Source organism: Melitaea cinxia, chromosome 9, assembly GCF_905220565.1.
Source record: "Melitaea cinxia chromosome 9, ilMelCinx1.1, whole genome shotgun sequence".
NCBI lineage: Eukaryota > Metazoa > Arthropoda > Insecta > Lepidoptera > Nymphalidae > Melitaea > Melitaea cinxia.
In genome coordinates, this window is record NC_059402.1 from 1852011 (window position 1) to 1874161 (window position 22151).

The following is a 22151-nucleotide window of genomic DNA, read 5'->3' on the forward strand; positions in this document are numbered from 1 at the left end:
ACAGTCCAATGTTGCAATGATAAAATTTTGTAAAGAGCTCGCCATGAGCTCAAGATTAATATTTGTATTTTTTATCAACGTACTGTTATATCTAGGTACGTGAAAACTAAAAAAAGTATTCAATTCCCTATTTAGACTAAGTACAGGTATTGACATAATTTAGGAAATAAACAGTACATTAAAAGAATAAATTCAAGAATTTTAAATGAAATATAAATGAAATGGGATGTAAGAATCAGAAATAATAAATAAATGTATTTAAACTTTTTCGATAATATATAAATATCTCTTATCATTCTTTATCCCTACTTTAGTTGTCGTACGGTTTACATACTTACAGTTTTAGTTTAGGGACAAATAAAACAACATTCTTATTTCAACATTTTACTATTTCATCTGTCCTATAGATTGAAGTTTAAGTTTTACAAGTTCTACAACACTAATATAATAGAAAATGAAGATTGTTAAGATTCATTTTATTACTAATCAGAATTTTTTAAAGACAAAGTCTAGACACTGGAACATCCATATCACGATATAAATATATATAAAACGATAATTGCATTAAATTGTATTTTACTTTTATCAATGATTTACTAATAAGAAGCTTAAATATATTAGATAAAATTCATATCACGTAATTATTAGAAATTTAAAAAATAAAATAAAATTTATGTATACATATTAAAAAAAAACCAGTTTTGTACAAAAATAATTTTAGTGAATGTGACTAAGAGAGCAAACGCCAAAAAAGCTTAACGAAAATATTGCAACTAATTTAAGACTTGTACAATAATCGTAACGTGTCTTAAAAATGTGTATTGGAAATAACATTTTTCCTTATAGCTATGTTAAATATTGATAATGAATAATGATAAAATTGAGTGGACACAAAACAATAAACAATTAAAGCTCCTATGGGTTTCTACAACTGTTATAATTGGAATACCGGATCTTGGTCGCTTGATGTAAAAGCGAGCAATACATTAAAAAAGATGTTATATATTTTATTAAGGTAATTTCAGACAACACTACGCTACTCTGTTACATATAGCATGAAAAGTCATAAAGTTCGTCACACAAAACCGACACCCTAAAGTTAGCTAGTCAACAAAGAAGAAGAAGTTAGTAACGTGCTAGCAAAAAACAAAAGAGTCTTGCGTGTTCGTGGATTTAGAAAAGGCCTATGATAGAGTGATGAGGAACGAATTGTGGTCAGCATTGTCCGTGAATGGTGTGAGCATTATCCTTATACGAGCATTGCAATCTCTTTATAGGGATTCCAGTGCTTGTGTGAGGATAAATGGGGGCATACACTGAATGGTTTAATATCGAAAAAGGTGTTAGACAGGGATGTGTAGCGTCACCGTGGCTGCTTAATCTGTTCATGGACAATTGTTTGACCGATTTAAAAGAGAATGAAAGTGGGTTGAGAATGAATGAGTTACTCGTCAAATATCTTCTCTATGCTGATGACCAAGTATTACTTGTGTCTTCGGGCGAGGAGTTGCAGGAGATGGTAACTACTATGAGTGGAGGTTTTGTAAGAAAGGGAATGAAGATTAATGTAAAGAAGACGAAAGTGATGGTGTTTGAAAGAGATGAGGCAGTGACAGACTGCAATATTGTGATTGGAGATGAACAAATTGAACAGATGAATGAGCGTGTATCTGGGTTCAAAATTTACAAGAGATGGAAAGTGTGAGAGTGATATTGAAAGAAGAGTGAATGCAGGAAACAGGGTGAATGGTGCTTTGCACTCCTTTATGAGCAGTCGGAAGGTGTCTAATAAGGCTCGTTTGGCTGTGCATGAGGGGGTGTTGGTTCCGACACTCATGTACGGAAGTGAAAGTTGGGTATGGCAGAAGAAACATGAAAGCAGCATAAATGCAGTTGAGATGAGAGCGTTAAGAAGTATGATAGGAGTTAAACTGAGTGACAGGATAAGAAATAGTGAGATAAGGAAACGTTGTAGTCTGAAAGATGTAGTGACAAAAATTGAGAAAGGAATGCTCAAATGGTTTGGTCATGTCGAGAGAATGAGTGAAGGACGATTGACGAAAGAAGTGTATAAGGAGTGTGAATGGACGGGTTGGAAGGGGTAGACGTAGGCGGACGTTCCGAGACCAAATAAGGGACGTCTTGAAAAAAGGCCAGGTCAAGAGTACCCTGAACCGAAGAGCATGTATGAAGGGAATAATGTAAGTAGACGAAGCGAAAGAAGGATGTAAGGATCGTAGCAAGTAGAAAGAAGTGGTCTCTGCAGCCTACCCCTACGGGAAAGAGGCGTGATTATATGTATGCATGTATGTGTGATGCGAACTTGGGGAGGTCTATGTCCAGCAGTTGACTGTAATAGGCTGATGAACTTTTAACTGCATATTTAAGATACGTAAAAATATTCAGATGGAAGGCGGAGACAAAATCGTTATTCGAATCCTGATATTAATCTTAAATCTATGTACGAGTATGATCTGAGTGAAGGAACAAAGCAATGAAGCCTATTAAAAACTACATCTTTAAGCAATGAGGACTATAAGTAAATGGTTTTAAAAACTATTTTGTAACGAACACGAGGACATATTGGAAATTATTTACTGACCTCTTACAAGTCTGATTACATAATTTTTTGTGTATGGCAACTGTTGCCGTTGTTCCCTCCACATTTACTTTACAATTAAGATGTACATGTATGAATAGGTATAACTTTTTTTGTAATAATATTCTTAAAATATATTGTATGAACACATATGTGTCTGTCTATGCTGATTTGGTTACTGGGTTTCAATGTGTCCACATTTTTTATTATTTTTTCCCGTAGCACATTGTTAGAACTTTCTGTGCGAAATAAAAAATCCGAAAAACGGTTTGGGTAGATTGGAACTGAGTCTCGTGATAGTTTTCTGTTGTACATTTCCTAACAGAAATGTCTAAAAATGTGCCGTCATATATTTTATGTAACTTTTAACATAATTATCACAATTTTAAATGTATGTACATGTGGTTACGAAGTTTTCTCGAATATTACCGGTCTTACTTTATATATTATTTTACGTCATATTTTTTTAATAAAATTTTCTAATGTAAGTAGCCAGATATTATCAAGTCAAGAATTAAAATTCTACAGTTGTACATAATTATGTACGTTCTATGTGGATATATAAAAAGAGTAACTTAAGTAAAAACAATTATTAAAATGTATATAGAGAAATGTTACTAGTTAAAAAAATATACAGCCAGTAACTGGTACAAATTTCATTTCATAATTAAGTCCGTTTGCACTGGCACTAATTATATTGTATACATAAAAGTAACGAGCAAAGTAAATAAAATTAACTTATTACTATATTTTCATCATATTTTAGACGCTGTCCTCCTGACGACGCCTGTGAACACTTCCTCTGTAATATACACTAAAAACCATAACTAAAGCGAAATTCATCTTAAACTACAATAATATGAAGTGTACTATATGTACTATTTGTAACATCACTAGTACGCGAAGAAGTCAATCTACTACTACACACTACTAATAACACTACACGTAATTTTTTATGAATAAATTCACTCCCACACTACGATCCTGTAGTCTCGCTCTACGCTGTCCACGTAGTACCCATTCATAAATTGATCAGGGATCACCTCGTTAAGCTGAAATATAACGGTTTTTGCTACATTTGGTGCATTTTTGAGGAATAATGTTACGTTAAAATAATTAATAACTGAGGTAGGGTACAGCAGGAATTTCCTGCTCAAAATATGGAACACCCCGACTGGGGTAGTACCCCGACCTTACAGAAGATCACAGCTGAATAATACTGTTTTCAGCCAGTATTGTGTTCCTAATGGTAAGGTGACCAGAGCTCCTGGGCGGGAGGATTGGGGATTGGGTCGGCAACGCTCTTGCCATGCTTCTGGCGTTGCATGCGCCTATAGGCTACTGTAATGTCTTACCATCAGATGAGCCATACGCTTGCCGACCTAGTGATATAAAAAAAAATTGTGAAAAAGGTGGCAACCCTAAAGTGCAACTGACTGTTTTTGCCCACAAATTGTGTAATTTTATATTTTTTTTTTCACGGTTGATAATGTTGGCCAGTTACAAAACAATCAGTGAATCAGTTTTGACAAATTTTAACAAAGGTGTGCTATTTAATTTTTTGGGAAATTAATTTTTTAAAAAAAGTGCGTTCGTAAACGTGATTTTAATGAATTTGTGAATATCTAAATGCTATAAAATAAAAAAAATTGAAAATTGAAATGAAATATATAGTGAAACATTGAAATGAAATTTTAATGCGTATTATAAAAACAAAATATAATTTCTTTTGTCAATTCAAATAACTTGCAAAGAAGAAAAAAATATATATTTAAGTCTATTAAACCCCAAATAATAGTTAAGAAACAGGTAAGAAAAAAAAGTATGTATGTAATTGTAGAACAAAAAATAAATAAAACAAAACAAATGTATCACAGATATTTTTAATATTAAAACTTTTTTTTAAGCCAAAAATAGTACAATTTTTTTTTTATAAATTCATTTCTGACCAGCATTTTACAAATTGGCGTTTTAACAAATTTACATAGTATGGACAACAATATTTCGACCATTTTTGATCATTTTAGAAAATTTTAAGTAATCTTGTTTAACGGTTCTAGACTATATAGTTAATTTTATTATCTAGTTTGTCTAGGTTCAACTAGTTAATTAAGCCAAAACATAATATTTATATAATTCGAAGTAGTCTCAGCTTGAATTAAGTCCGATTCCTATATTCAAAAAATGGTTATTCTAGTTACGAACCATTTATTTTCGAACATGTCGCATAAGAAATGAGAAATTTAGTTTTTTGAACATAGCACTGGGACTCATATCATTGTTCCCATTATAATTATTATTTACAAAAGTTTTTTAACACTGTTTAATTGAAAAATGACACTGGTATTAGTACATTTTTAAAATTAGTCACTATTTAGGCAGTTTGTCCAAGAATCAAATTGTAGTTTCCAAAAAGAAAAAAAAAAAAATAAAACCTTTTTTTAATCGCCAACATAGTAGTCCTTGTGTAATTTTATATTGTCTTTCAAAGTCTTACAAATTGGGTTTTTTTTTTTTCATTTTTAGTCACATGCTATACCCATATATTAAATAAAATAAATAAAAAATAAAATAACAGGCAATTAAATTACTAGTTGAATAGAAACACGCGTTTACCAGTGCCGCCTCTTCAAGCTTGGGTACATCTGAGGAAGATTCGAGATTTATATAAAAAAGTGTTTTCCGCTCAGGCTAAGGAAATAGTTTTGTAAAAAAAAAAGTTATATAGTTGCAGTTATTACATGTATTAAATATTGAATTACTTTAGTACAAAGTAATTTTTATTGTAATTAATTTTTCATATTAATTTTTGTTTTAATTTTACTAAGGATTTTTGACTGACCAATTTTTATTATTAAACGAAAATCAAATTAAAGAAAAATAATTTTAATTTCCCTCTAATCCCCAAACGTACCTCTTTTAGTTTATTTTTTTAAATATATCAGTATATTTTAAAAATTTGAAGCAGTAAAATTGCTGCATACTGATACATGGATTTTGTATTCAAATCATTATTTATTCGTAAATATATTAATAACAAGAGAAACCTTTTTGTAAAAAAAAACATTAAATCCATAAGTACTGGCCAATCTTTGATAGAAAATAAGCTGACAACCGTGAAACCATGTTTAACTTTATATTTTTAATATTTAAAGATATGGATTATTCAATATGTAAATGTGTGCTTACTATACAATGAATGAATAATGTGTTTAAAATAATGTATTAATAAAAGCGTTAGTGGGCGGGGTTGCCAGGTGAGTTAGAGAAAAAATTATAAATACATAATATTAAAAACATATATAAATTATATATAATTTTATAATTAAACCTTTTATAGCTAAATGAATAAATTAAGAAATTTAAAGAAAAAAATATATAATAACACTATGTCTAATATATATTAAATCTACATTTAAAAGGATGATTTTTTTTTTATTATTAATTATGTAAAAAAGGAAAAAAAAATAGGTACAGTATACATATACATGTTTACTTACCATACTCTTAGTTATTTTCATAGCATCGCTTTTGGGCGGTTCCTCTTCTACCTCAATTTCTTCATCTAAATCTCCGCCTGAAATAGAATATATTTATATTACATAACACCGTCTTGTCTAATAACCGCCTCATAAAATATTTTTGACGTAAAACTTCTTTAGGCGCATGAGAGGTAAAATTTTTACGGATCAAACGCGTCACGGCGTCACGAATTTTAAACGTCCATAGCGCATTGAATACACCGGTTCTCGTCCCATCACCGAAGTTAAGCAACGTCGGGCGCGGTCAGTACTTGGATGGGTGACCACCTGGGATCACCGCGTGACGTTGGCTTTTTTTTTTTTTTTTTTCAATCCGTTTTTTTTTTTTTTAATTAGTCTGCCAGAGAAGTTTCACTTCCGAGATGTATACTTTGTACGCACGCAATTTTTTTTTTTTACATAAAAACGATATTAAGTTTTCTTGTCTTAGGAATAAAAATTAGTATACCATTTATTTATTTTATACTTTATTGTACACCACAAATATATTACAAACAAAGCATAAAGATAGTTACAGACAGTGAAGTACAATGGGCGGACTTATGGCTAATTAGCCATTTCTTCCAGACAACCCATTCTTACACACACCCATGTACATTTACATTTACCTATTTACATGTAACAAAAAAAATGTAATATATAGTTTGATAATATTTTTTCTTCATATAATCTCAGAGTAAATTGTTTACATCTATACCAAGAAATAAAACTGGAGGGTCTGTTTGTAATATTAAAATAACCGCTTTTTACTAAATGCATATGGATTTATACACGGTACATATACCAAAAATGACATTTTTTACAATTTTTGTCGGTCTGTCTGTTTGTTCCGGCTAATTTCTGAAACGGCTGGACCGATTTTGACGGTACTTTCACTGGCAGAGATAGCTAATGTAATAAGAAGTAACTTAGGCTACTCTTATTTTAGAAATATTTTTATTTTGTAACTGCGAGCTGAACAATATTTTTTTTAATTCCACGCGGACGAAGTCGCGGGCACAACTAATACATAAAAGCGGTAGTATTCTGTGTATGAGTAAAAAAATATTAACTGTATAATTTACGTACATACTAAAAAAATCGAAATTACTTTTTGTACGTATGTGTATGTATGTAGACTTTAAGAACACTTTTGAATTGACATTAAACAATGATATTTATCATTAGTAAGGATTAGTAATGTACCATATGAATTTTGCTAAGAAAAACCGGCAAGAAATACGAATACGATACGAATACATAATAATTAAGTCCGGTTACTCTTTCAATACATCAGTTAATTTAATATTCTCAAAGTCATATGAGAAATGAAAATTTTCCAAAGTTATTTTTATAAAAAAAAAATACATAAATAAACATTATTAATTTTTATTTGTCCATGGCATTATCAACTTGACAATAATTATGAATTAAAAAAAAAAAACATCAATGTTATTATTCAAACTGATAGGTCCGAGTAATTAGTGCTAGAATCACTTATCGACGAATGATAACAACAGGGATTTAAATTTATCATTAAACAAACATCTTTTATAGAATTAATTGGTGTTATCACTTGTAGCAACAGCTCAAGTCTCAACAAACTCAACAAGTGTCGGGGTTAACGACTTGTTATCGTTGTTTGTTCGTAGAAACATTTTTTTTTGTCAAGCAATTAGGAAGTAACCTACATAGTATTTTTATCATAGCACGATAGTTTTCATTAGATAAAAGTATGGTAAATAGTTTTTAAGCCTATGTAAGCCTTTATGGTTTATTTTTTTTTATGGTATTCATAATATTTACTTTCTCAGAAGTCTTATCGTCTTCATCTTATCATTTAGCCCTATACCTTGGAATAATTATGTTTTTGATACAAGATTATAGTACTTTATAGTCTTAGCTTCCTGGACTACGATATCTAATCAGGAAATGATATTCAAAAGCTATGTCTACTTTATTTAAAAGAAAATTCGTTCATAAAAGTATCTATTTTTAAATAGAAACTTAATTTAAATTAATTTTTATAAAAATTAGACTTGTTTGAGTAAAATGCTGAGTAGAAAACTGAAAAATTATGTTTGAATAAATTTGAATCGTGAGATCACAATTTCTGAAAATTGCCTTTTAATATCAACGACAATCACTTTTATTGCGGCAGCCGAAATAGCCAATTTCTGTTTTCTGTTCAATAGATCCGGGCGGGAATTGGGGGTAGGGTCAGCAACGCGCTTGTGATGCTTGTAGTATTGCAAACGTCTATAGGCAATGGTAATCGCTTACCATCAGGTGAGGCGTACGCTTGCCCACCTAGTTGTATAAAAAAAGGTACACACATAATTTACTTTTCGATCTTGTATAATCATTACATTATCTTATCTAAGCATCCTTATTCTAGAAGGTCAAACACAATAATTCTGAGGCAGTAACATTTATATGAGTATTGAGAGGTTAAAATTAATATATTTAAGCCTTAAAATACAGTAGGAAGTGTATACTAAAGATAAAAGTTCGGGAAACTTGGGTTATGATAAGCCGCAAGGCTGTTTGCTAACAAATAAAAAACTTTAAAATGAAACATTTTTTTTTTTTTTCAAAAAAGTAATTCGTTTTTAAATCTAAAAAAAGCTTATATATTTATTTGTAACCAAAATATTATTATGAATGATAAGCAACTATAAAAATAAACAATGGTCAGCTTTATCACTAAAGAGTGATCTTTCAGTCTTGTGACAAAAGAAATGGTATAATATTTGTAACTATAGGTGTTTGTGTATGATGTATAGTTTTACATAGATTTGTAACTACAACAAAAATGTTATAAATAATTGAATTAAAATATATATAAGAGGTCAAGTTCACTCCTTACGATACTTGGACACGTTACTGTAGCGCCCACCACATGAATAAAATTATTACTAATTACAAAAAAATATATATACCAAAATAACACACATATACACATACACACATATGAAATGTGATATGACGATCAAGTTCTTTTGACGCCTACTTGAATTAGGTTATTTTTGATTTGGTATGATTTAATGTTTTAAAATAGCCAGATAACAAAAATTCGATACATTATTCGGTTGAAGATAATACATATACATATTAATGATAAAGATGAGTTGATTTAAGTGTCTTTTACTAATTTTATATTATTACATAGTATAAAATAAAGTCACTTCGCACTGTCTGTATGCTTAGATCTTTAAAACTGCGCAACTGAGTTTGAGGCGGTTTTCTTTAGTAAATAGAGTGATTCCAGGAGAAGGTTTATATTTATATAGTAGAGGAACTCTGATAGTTTTTGCAACCGTACGATGCCGGGGCGGGTCGCTAGTATATATAAAAAAAAAAGAATAACAGTAGAGTTTCTCTCTCATTCTTCTCAGCATCAGTTCTTAATCAGTGGTAGCTTCACTTTAAATTATAATTATTTAGTAAAATAACGATTCAAGCGCTTTCACAGCCTACTAGGATATAGTTATTTTATATTTAATTTAACTTACCCTCTGATGGTAGTGTCAGCCAGAAATTGTTCCGGAAGGCGTAGAACAGTCCCGGAGGCAGGCGGGCGATTTCACCGCGCATCGAAGACCCGAGTATACGTGCAGAGTCTACCAGTAGCGAGGCGCGCCAAGAGGCCGCGTATATTAGTCTCATAGAAGACTGTGCCGCCGTAGAGCATATCATCGGGTATAGAGCGCGATGTCGCCGTAGGTTGTAGAATGATATTCCTGCGGGCAACGATACGAGGTAAGAGACAAGAAATGATACGACACTTATTGTTATTACTGGCTTGTACGAGTAGTTAGCAGGGTCTACAGCTCCGTACGAACATTTTGTAATATCGTGACACAATAATCTATACACCTACCTACTAACCAAATCTAAAGATACAGTAATTTCCTACAAAACGATATTTCCTTCCTTAAATTGATTTATTTTAGCGTTTAATTATCCTAAGATACTATAATAAAGTTTTGCTCAGGACGTGTCTTTAATTAGGGCATTTTAGTTCTTACACACCTATTTGCGTAATTTCTTTAGTTTTATATTAATTATCAATTTTATATAAAATTCTTTGACGCTAGGCAAGGCATCCAGATTGTTCTCCTCAGTCTAATCTGTTCCTAATTATTGAAAGCCAAAAGGTTTTTCTAGAACAAGAGAAGCGAATGCAAAAAAAAGAAAAATAATAATTGTGTTTATTCATGAACAAAAAAAAAAAACGACTTGAAATACACATTATTAGGTATAAATAAAAAAAAAATACTCAGTAGATCTCCCTCAAATTTAAATATTAATGTTAATTTAAACAATCATCAAAAATCGGTAAACCCAGTGAAAATTAAGAAGTAACACAAAATACAATCGAAGAAAATAGTACGTTAAACAAGTATTGAACAAATTTTATTAACATTAAAATAATAGATTGAACAATGTATTTTGATCAAAGGTTAAGGAGACAAAACAATGTCGCCCACAAGTATTCTATTGGTTTTGATATGAAATGCTTAAGACTGTATTTGAATTGGATAATTCTTTTTTTCGGTCCGCTATTGTTATTTGTATACAAAACAAGGTTTTTATAAAAGAAAATAAAGCGATAAGAGAGATAAGCGATTGATTTTTTCACGAAAATAAAAATATTATAATAAGTAAAGCGGTACGAAACACGCCGCGTCAGCCTGTATGTAATAAAAGTAACATTTTATTAACTTATTAATAAAAAAATGGCTCTGAACAATTAAACATTGCGATAAAAAAATAAGCATCATAACAACGTACAGCTAAAATATAGTCTAAAACGTGCCGTGGAAAATAATCTTTTAGATATCTTTTGCCTACTTAGCTTTTTATTTGATAATTTAATTAAGGTCGGCTTTCCGATTTTTAACCGACTTCCAAAAAAGGAGGAGGTTCTCAATTATGTTACATCAGAACTTTTGACCGGGTGGACCGATTTCGACAATTTTTTTTTTTAATCGAAAGGTGGTGTGTGTCAATTGGTCCCATTTAAATTTATTTGAGATCTATAAACTACTTTTCGAGTTATATCTAATAATGCGTTTTTACTTGACGCTTTTTTCGTCGACCTACGTTGTATTGCTCGTCGATGTAATTAAAGTCGGTTTTTTTTCGTTTGCGAGCAAACACAATTATTTTCTTAGATATCTCATTCTAAGAATAAGCTACGCGCGCACGCGCGCACGCGCGCACACACGCACGCACGCGAGGAGGTGAGCATAAAACATAACGTCTCATTATGATGAACCAAATTATCATCATACTCATCAGTACTTGATTACAACGACATTTTAGCTGTACCGTTTTCTCCTGTTAAAACACAGCCTATGTCAGCGATCTGCTCATTAAAGAATTTTCAAAAAGTGACAATAGTTTTTCAGTTTATCAATTACCAATAAAAAATCAAATCTTTCATCTCAATAATATAAAATAAAAAAGAAATACTTAATCGATTTGATTGTTAGGAAAATACTCATAAAAAGACAAATTATCGTATTCAAGAAATCTCGAAAAGTAAGATTATGAATAATAGACAATAACAATAATAATAAAGTATTCTAAGTAATAAGTGTTCTTATTCTTTTTGTAAACCAGAAAAAATAATTATAATTGTGTTTGCAGGCAAATGAAGAAAAACCGACTTAAATTATATCGACAAGTAATACAACGTAGGTAGACGAAAAAATAGTCAAGTAAATACGCATTATCAAAGATTACTCTAAAAGTTTTAATCAGATCTCGATGAAATTTAAATGTAACCACATAATAAACATCGGCTTTCGACTAAATTAAAAATCATCAAAATCGGTACACCCAGTAAAAGTTATGCGGATTTTCGAGAGTTTCCCTCGATTTCTCTGAGATCCTATCATCAGATCCTGCTTTCCTTATTATGGTACCAAACTAGGGATATCTCCTTTCCAACAAAAAAAGAATTACCAAAATCGGTTCGAATTGAGTAACCTCCTCCTTTTTTGAAGTCGGTTAAAAATAAATTACAAAACGAGGAAAAGTACAAAAGCCTTATCGCATGAAACAATTTTTTCCAGATAAGGTTTTGACGGAAAATAAATTAGGAAACTGCTGGTGTAATACAGCTAGTGAACATTAAATAATAATTAATTACACGAACATAATTAAGTATGTGTATTCTACTTATGCATTATCACTGTGTCGTAATCACAGCTGGATCATAGGTTAAGCTACATAATACAGATAAAAACTATCCACAAAGTATATGTAGTGTATAGTGCATAGGAAGCCTCATTAACGTTCTGGAGTTCTTCTTACTCATCACTGGAACACAACACAGCTTGAAAGCAGTTTTATTTAGCTGTGATCTTCTGTAAAATCGAGGTACTTCCCCAGTCGGGCAGCTCTATATATTAATTAGGTCACGACATTCCGGAGTCAAATCACCTCTAGCAGTCAAGTGTTCAGCCGCCGCAGCTACGCTTTGGCTGAACACTTGAGCTGCAGGCTTTACCTTCATTTTATTAATTTTTTCCTTAATAATATGTTCGTCGGTAAGTCGATGTGCGACCCTTAATTCCCCATATGGCTTGTCAGCAGCATACAATTTTTCAAAATACTCCCACTTAATAATTTTTTTAATATTGAATTTGTCTGTATATATCAAATCTTTTTTTAATAAATTATTCCTTATGCCCTTTAATAAATGTGGGGGATCGTAAAGAGGAATTATCAATTCATTATTAATTTTAAAATGATTAAATCGATATTCACAACCCCTCCGCATATACTCTGACTTTGTATCCTCCACCAGACTATTTATTGCACTTACATTAACTGTGCCTTGATCACACACTGTGCACAAAACATGCAAACCAGTGCTTTACTGATGGATATTACTAAAACGTTTGGGTTGTCTGACAGAAATAGCTAATTATAGTCGGCGCAAAATAATAGGCCCGTTTGGACATTTGTCACCGGGACGTAAATAGCGAACAATAAATACGACTCGGTATTCGATACTCACGATAAATCGATTCAACTTTGTATGTGTATTTGATCGATTTGATTATGTAATGTAAAGTGCATTTGATTAAAATTTTGATCGAAAATATAACTTAAACTTTAATTTTGTATGTAATTTTAGATAATACAATGGTACAAAAGGTCAATTTGTCTTTAATTTAAATTTTTATATTGTTTTCTATTGTTTACACGAATTTTAATCATTATAATGAAACAATTTTTTCGGATTTTATTGCGGTTTATTAGCCAAGTCAAAATGTTATTTACGACTGAACGCCAAGCTTTTTTTTTCAGTAAAGACCACGACATAACATTTAATTTAATTACGATTAAAATCGAAGGAAGCTGGTGAAATTCAGTAATTAATTAGTTACAGCTACAGCACTAGAATTAAAAAAAAAAAGACTTACAACGTAACTATTTTTGAGATGTTTCGTAAGAATTAGAAATTGCATGCTACTATAAAGTAAGCGCGAAAAGAATTCATTCATTACAGCCTATACAGTCCACTGCTGGACATAGGCCTCCACAAGTTTACGCCAAAAATAACGTGAACTCATGTGTTTTGCCCATAGTCACCACGCTGGGCAGGCGGGTTGGTGACCGCTGTACTGGCTTTGTCGCACCGAAGACGCTGCTGCCCGTCTCCGGCCTGTGTATTTCAAAGCCAGCAGTTGGATGGTTATCCCGCCATCGGTCGGCTTCTTAAGTTCCAAGGTGGTTGTGGAACCTTGTTATCCCTTAGTCGCCTCTTACGACATATACTCCCAATATATTCTATCATATTTTATTTAACGCGCCAAAAAATGAACGTATGTTTTAAAAACACTTTGTTAATAATAATTATTTTATTGTTTCTTACAGTTTCATACCAAGTTACGTTCTAGGGCATTTGTCAAATGACCAAACGGGCCTCTTATTTTGTGACGACTATGATACAGATACCTCAATTATTTTTTCCAATTTTTTACATACAATCTAAATACAAGTATAAAATAATTAATGTTTGGATATTATTTGACTAGTTCGTTGGCGCAGGTTGTAGCGACCTTACAAAAACCCTAGTCTAGCCCTACTAATACAGACTTACTTGTAGTCTGTAGACGAATGTATGTTGTAAAAATTTAGTTTATGTCAAAAACAACACAGGCTATTTTTACCCCAAAAATCTTACAGGTAAAACCAAAATACCCAAACAATCCTACAGGTAGAACCGCAAAACGCAATTAGTGATATATAAAATTAAGACACAAATTGAAAAGGCAGTGCAGCTGGCTAGCCACTATACCCTGTCCAGCCCTCAGCATCTCGACGGTGATCCTGTCATACCCTGCAGCCTTACCTAATCTCATACTTTTCAGCGCTTTCACTATTTCATCCATGCTTATCTCACTTTCATCGACATTTATACTACTCTCAATGGAAGGTGCCGGATGTTGTACCTGCACTTCCTCTCTTTCAAACACACTTTCAAAATACTCTTTCCATCTCTTTAACACACATTCTTCTCCATTTATAACGCTCCCATCTTGACTCCTGATTGTGCTCAGCTCCGAGGGAGAAATTTTTCCTCTGGCTGTTTTGATGGATTTCCAGAAAAACTTAATGTTTGACTGGAAATCTTCAGTGAGCCTCCTATCAAAATCATCCTTTCGTTCTTCTTTCTTTCTAGACACAACTTCTTTCGCTACTGATTTCAATCTTTTATACTTCGTTCTTGCTTCCTTTACCTCGTCATCTGTTGCCTTTTGAACCTTTTGGTTAGCTTTTGTTGCTAACCAATCCAACCACGCTTTCTTCTTTTCTTGCACAGCCTTTTGTACATCTTTATCCATCCACACATTATAGTTCTTTCTTCCTTTCCTTCTTTTAGCTACCCCGCACACCTCAATAGCACTATTCACGACCCCTTTCTTAAAAGTCTCCCACAAATTCTCAATCACACCTATCTCTTCTATGCCTTTAAAACTTTCTTTCAGTTTCTCTACATACTCATCTTTCTTTTCTTTTCCTTGTAGGTTTTCCACTTTTATTCTGGCTAAAACACTCGTAGGCTCGGCTCCTCGGTGGCGCCATCGTTTAAAGAGGCCACGTATTCGGGCTATGACCAGGAAGTGGTCTGTGTCGAGACCAACACCGCGGTATGCCCGAGTGTCAAGCACTTTCTTTCTCAGTCTTTCATCCACAATTACAAAATCAATCATACTTCTAGACTCACCCTCATCTCTTGTATACAAATGGATCTTTTTGTGTTCAAACATTGTGTTGACCACGCAAAGATTCCATTCCAAGCATACCTCAAGCAGACTTCTCCCATTGTCATTCACTCTTTCGTCCCCAAACGTACCCAGAACTCTTTCATACCCATCACGCTTTACTCCAACCCACCCATTAAAGTCCCCTAACATTACGATCCGTTCATTTTCTCCGCATTTATTCAAGACCTCTCTCATGCTATCCCAAAATTCCTCTCTCTCTCGTTGGTCTTTTAATGACCCACCTCCGCGCAGATCCGTCGGTGCATAGACCCCAAGGATAAACAAGTGAGTGAGTCCGACTTTCAACCTAATCCAGAGGAGTCTTGGGCTTACACATTCCTGCTCCATCACACATTCAACCATTCGAGAGGAAAGGATCACACCAACTCCCTGACAGGCTCGGCTGGTTTGGGGGACTCCCGACCAGTATGCCGTGTAGGGTCCATGTACCGTGGTGTCACACCCTTTCCTCTTGGTTTCATTCACGCACAAAATATCTATGAATCTTTCATCCATCATCTGACATACTTCATCTACCTTACCATCCATTCCTCCTCTTACATTCAACGTAGCAAAGCGGCTCTCCATGGGCCGCTTTTCGCCCCCGCGAGAAACGAGACGTGATGGGTGGCGAACCACACCGCCGCCATTTTTGTGAATAAACTTTTTTCGGTTATCCATTGCGTTCCCACGAGTAGCTAGGGAAAAGTTTGTCCACCCTGGCAGAGCCCCGCATGCCAGGGTAAGGCTGGCCTTATTCTGGGTCGCCCGGTCCCAGGGCAATATGGCACGCTTACGACTAGGCTTGCCCCTAGCCATGCATCCATCCGCGCGGCAGACGTTGGATTGGCGGGGAGGGTAGGAATAGGGAAAGGGAAAGGATAGGTGGTGTGAACAAGGAAGATTGGTAAGTTAGAGTGGGAAAATAGGAAATGTAGGATATTACCACCCAGGAGTGCAAGGGATAGGGCAGTAATAGCTTGGGAAGCCGGGGTCGCATACCCGTATACCATACCACAACTACCGGACAGGTAAGTTGGGATGAGTATCCCATGACTTCCCATGCCTTCTCAGCGTCGTCGGTAAATTGTATGCGAAAGTGTTGATTGAAAGGGTTGTGAATGAAACAGATGAAAAAGTATGGGATGCACAAGCGGGATTTAGAAAGGGAATGGGATGTACGGATCAGGTCTTTTCCTTGCGGTGCATAGCCGAAAAGTTTTTAGCAAAAAACAAAAAGGTCTATTGCGCGTTCGTGGATCTGGAAAAGGCCTATGATAGAGTGGTGAGGAATGAATTGTGGTCAGCATTGTCCGTGTACGGTGTGAGCGGCGCACTCATGCGAGCACTACAATCTCTGTATAGGGATTCTAGTGCTTGTGTGAGGATAAACGGGGCATACACTGAATGGTTTAATATCGAAAAAGGTGTTAGACAGGGATGTGTAGCGTCACCGTGGCTGTTTAACTTGTTCATGGACAATTGCTTGACAGAGTTAAAAGAGAATGAAAGTGGGTTGAGAATGGGTGAGTTACTCGTCAAATGTCTTCTCTATGCTGATGACCAAGTTCTACTTGCGTCCTCGGCCGAGGAGTTGCAGGAGATGGTAACTGCTATGAGTGGAGCTTTTGTTAGAAAGGGAATGAAGATGAATGTAAAGAAGACGAAAGTGATGGTGTTTGAAAGAGATGAGGTAGTGACAGACTGTAATATCGTGATTGGAGATGAACAAATTGAACAGGTGAATGAGTTTGTGTATCTGGGTTCGAAGTTTACAAGAGATGGAAAGTGTGAGAGTGATATTGAAAGAAGAGTGAATGCAGGAAACATGGTGAACGGAGCTTTGAACTCCTTTATGAGCAGTCGGAAGGTGTCTAAAAAGGCTCGTTTGGCTGTGCATGAGGGGGTGTTGCTTCCGACACTCATGTACGGAAGTGAAAGTTGGGTATGGCAGAAGAGACATGAAAGCAGAATAAATGCAGTTGAGATGAGAGCGTTAAGAAGTATGATAGGAGTTAAACTGAGTGACAGGATGAGAAATAGTGAGATAAAGAAACGGTGTGGTCTGAAAGAAGATGTAGTGACAAAAATTGAGAAAGGTATGCTGAGATGGTTTGGTCATGTCGAGAGAATGAATGAAGAACGACTGACGAAAAAAGTGTATAAGGCGAGTGTGAGTGGAAGTGTTGGAAGGGGTAGACCTAGGCGGACATTTCAAGACCAAATCGAGGACGTCTTGAAAAAAGGCCAGGTCAAGAGTACCCTAAACCGACGAGCATGTATGAAGGGAATAATGAAAGTGGATGAAGCGAAACAAGTATGTAAGGATCGTAGCAAGTGGAAAGAAGTGGTCTCTGCCTACCCCTACGGGAAAGAGGCGTGATTATATGTATGTATGTATGTAAAATTAAGACTCACCTAGTGGTTTTCTATTAAGATAGAACTCCAGAGTTCCCCTCCACATATCGACCCGAACACCAACAATGCTCCCACGGCAAAAACCAGCCGAATCCATTGCTGCCATGGCATTATGCCGCACTGCCCCCGTATACGATAAACCATAGGACTCCTCATCTTGACCGAGTAGCGACGTAAACTTGAATTGAGATTGTGCTGTATCAACTTTGTCAGTACCAAGTCCCACCATCTGTAAAATATAATAATGCTGAATAATATAAAATCAAGAAGTTTGTATGATTGAATGCGCTAATTTCAGAAACAACTGAAGCAAAAAAATATATATTTTTTCTAATGTTGGATACACCTTTATCAAGGCTATTAGCAGCAATTTAAAAAAATGTTGCAAAAAAACAGGCCCAGAGCATTACAGACCAAAGAATATTTCTCCTAAATTAAATCCTATGGTGCAAGCAAAACTGCAAGTAGAAACCAGTTATTCTTAGAAATCAATCGATTGTAAAATTACAAAGTTGTATATGATTTTATTTATTTAGAACTTAATTATGACTTTGTGATCAATTAATCTAAAACACGTGTAAAGCTAGACATAAATACATAATAAACCCTATTGTGTAATAACAATAAAACCTTGATAAGTTTGACTTACAATGAAAGCTAATAAATGTATTTTATCTGATGGTTGCCTATTCATTAAACTAATAGAATATGCTTAGTTTCTAATTAAAGTTTTATTTTCATCAATTATTTATATAATTTATCTTACATATAAGTAACTGACAGGCTTTATCAAAAAGAGGTTAAGAGTTGTAAGAGCTTATTTCACACCACAACTTCACAGATTACAAAAAACAACATCCAAGGAAAAGTTGAAGTTTCATTGTTTAAAAGAACAATTTATACACATGTCAGACAATAATTAACTTTTATTCTAACTGGGGTAGGGCACAGCAGGTAATTTCCTCAAAATATTGAACAACCCAACTGGGGTAGTACCTCGATCTTACGGAAATACACAGCTAAATAATACTGTTTTCAAGTAGTGTTCCTGGAGAAAATTGGGGTTGGAGTCGACAATGCGCTTGTGATGTTACTGGCATTGCAGACGTCTATAAGCTACGGTAATCGCTTACCATCAGGTGAGCCGTACGCTTGTTTGTCGACCTAGTTATATATAAAAAAGAAAATAAGAAAAATTTCAGTTTTTTGCTGATTCTACTCTGTGAAATCTACATTCCCAATAACCGGTAGCTTCACTTTTACTTTAATTAATTTATTAAAAACAATTATAATTCAATTTCTAAAATGAAAATTCACAAGTGCTTTAGAGCCCGTTTTAATTTAAGGTAATTTTGATCTTATAAACATTTATCTGTTAGTGTCTGTAGTTAGTGGTGTTGTTTAATATGTCAGATAGCTTTATTGCCTACCACTAAAACAGGCCTGGATTATTTTTTTCACGTAACCCAACAACACTGATACGTAAAGTCATTGACTCTACCAAAGCATTTAACCTCTTACTTAGGTCAGACGTATGTTGTTTTGCCTGTTCTCTTGTTTTGTTGAAAACCGTAAGGAAACCTTATATACACACTATTACATGTTTGAAAAGATTAGCATTATTATTTATAAAAAGATTACTGGAAGTGCAACATTTCCATGTTTGCTTTTTTTTATTGTTTTACTGCCACTGCTTTCTTTTCGAGTTTAATATCATAAACATAATTAGACTAATAAACATTTATCATAATATTGAGATAAAATAAGGTGTCCTGCTATTGACCCCTTTTATTTAGGGGCAAGTGATATTTATTTAGTACATCTCAATTCTCAACTAAGATTATTAATTATGTTATTGTATTTCATTAAAAATTTTAGATGTCATTTTATCATTTTTATTTTACTTTTGTCTGTGTTTTTTTTTTTTTTGGGAAACAAACATTTATTACAACACTCATTCAATAAAAGAAAAAAATAGTCACTTAAATATATGTTATGCCTCTTAAACCAATATACATTATTGGCACGGACGTATATTGTCTTTGTACAATGAAGTCGGCAAACGAGTGTACATCATCACCTGATGGTAAGCGATTACCGTAGATTATAGACGCTTGTGACACTAGAGGCATCGCAAATGGGTTGCCGACCCTACCCTCAATCCAGGAGCTCTGGTCATATTACTTACCACAGGAACATAGCACTGCTTGAAAGCACTATTATTTAGCTGTAATCTTCAGTAAGGTCGGGGTACTTCCCAGTCGGCAAGGTCACTGTCTTTTCAGAGCTCAACAATAATTATACTACAGAATATTGAATAATATTGGTATCTAGTGTATACATAGTACTACTACTTAGTATAATTTAATTTCAATGTACCGGTTTCTAAGTACTTAAAAAATGTTATGTTCGAAGAAGACATGAAATAAACTAAAAGATAAAGCTTATTATTCGGTGCAGGATTACATAGATGATAAAGATGTACTAAAACTGTACTAATTTTATACTAAAACTCAGTATATATATTATTTTCAAAAGAGTAACTGTGGAGTTTCTTGCCAATTCTTCTCTGCAGAATCTACATTCAGAATTGGTGGGCTTCACTTTTAAAATTTTAATTTGTAAAATGATGATTTGAAAGTCCTTTTGAAGCCTACTTGAATAAAGTGATTTAGATTGGATTTGAATAATCATGGTAAGTCTGGTAGAATCAAGCGTTCATAGTGAAAGTCTAAAATCTTACATAAAAGAATATTATTAGTAATGTAAAAGTATTACTTTAAGGAGGCAAAAAATAACATTTTTATTAATTTCATAAAATTACTAAATTTAATGTGTTATAATTAATTACACATTAATTTTTTCATAAGAAAATTTTAAATGAAGCAAGTCACTACAGGTTGTTGAAAACTTACAATATCTGTCCCATATGTGTCTGTGAGTATCTTCACTTCCCAGTAGTAATGATAGTTGTGAACCAGCGGTGTGTCTCCTTTAGCAGCGGCCGTTCCTGAGCTGTATAGTGGATGAAAGGTGACCTGCTTCTTATCGTCACTGACGACCACCCAACTTGAACTACTGTCTGGAGTCTCCCATCGCCATTCACTCACTGATATTGTATGTGAACAAATCGAATTTATTGTTATATCACAAAAAATAATATCAGTCACTATGATTTTATAGTTAATTATGACAATTTAGAGTAAATTATTGACATTATTTAGAAATTTCTCATGATTTAATCACTGGTGTTGATAGAGTATCTCAGCAATAAGCTATTTAGAAGTTTTATTAGCCGAAGCAATACATAGGCCATTAGATATTAACAGATTGCGAATAAGACGTCTCACAGTTATAATGGATCCTTATGGTGATAAAGAAAACTATACTTTAAACCTTTATCTGTTCACTACCGTTATTAGTAAACTATGTTTATAAACAACGGGAGAATATAAGATCTTACCGTCATTTTCTTCTCCGCAAGTACAGGATCCTAGCTGTTTCCATAGCATCGGCGTTTTCTTGTTCCAGCATTTGCAGTAGGGCTTCGCGCCTCTTTCGTTCGCCCGAGACCGCGAGTTTGCTGGCGCGATCAACATCGTGATCGCGTAAAGAATGAACTATAATATTAAAAGCATAAACTTTTCCCACAGCAAGTCAAAAGAGTTGGTATTTTGCAATGTAAATAAATGCAGCACACTACGGTTTTCTCGTAATAACACCCACAGCAACATGAATATATCGGGTATAGCTCTCGCTACTCAATACAGAGCACTCTTTTTAACAGATTTCCCGATCAGAAAAACACAACACGACACGACTGCAAAAATCGACGAATAACCAAATTGACTGGCAGTTGGAATGATATTTATACGACCTTTACATACGTTCAGGAATAAAAGGGTATAAAATATAAATAAGATTTCATAAGTAAATATATTTTATACAATACATTTTTAAATCATCATTTCATATTTAAATATGTAAACTACTAATCTGTTTAATTTAGTCATATATTTATTTAAAATATTAATTCAACGTAAGAGACATCTTTTATAGTTTGATATGATGACAATTTTCGAACGAAATGGTTATCGAGAAAATTCCGGAAATTACTAGTAATACTAACGTCATTACAAAGTGTTGTCAGCTTTGTAACATTGTTTTTACTTAAAAGTTTTTAATGTTTGATGGTTATTTCTAATTTTGGAAGTAAAACTTCTTTATTCACGCTTGACTTGGGGAGTAAGCTGGTGAATACGTGATGAGAGCGTTACGAAAAGTGTAATCAGGAAAGGCGTACGGAAGTTTAGAGAAAGA

General features: G+C 33.6%; 1 protein-coding gene and 1 pseudogene across 1 annotated transcript; one reads left to right on the top strand and one right to left on the bottom strand.

Moving 5' to 3' along the window:
* Window positions 1-5101: 5101 nt before the first annotated feature.
* On the bottom strand, window positions 5102-21688 carry LOC123656438 (SPRY domain-containing SOCS box protein 3-like). Its single transcript, XM_045592124.1, has 6 exons — window positions 21295-21688; window positions 20747-20940; window positions 17832-18060; window positions 9636-9863; window positions 6100-6176; window positions 5102-5244 (listed from the first exon to the last, which is right to left on the bottom strand). Exons 1-6 carry the CDS (start codon window positions 21428-21430, stop codon window positions 5212-5214), a joined length of 897 nt encoding a protein of 298 aa, XP_045448080.1. The 5' UTR covers window positions 21431-21688; the 3' UTR covers window positions 5102-5211.
* Window positions 6315-6433, top strand: LOC123656781 (annotated as a pseudogene).
* Window positions 21689-22151: the final 463 nt, after the last annotated feature.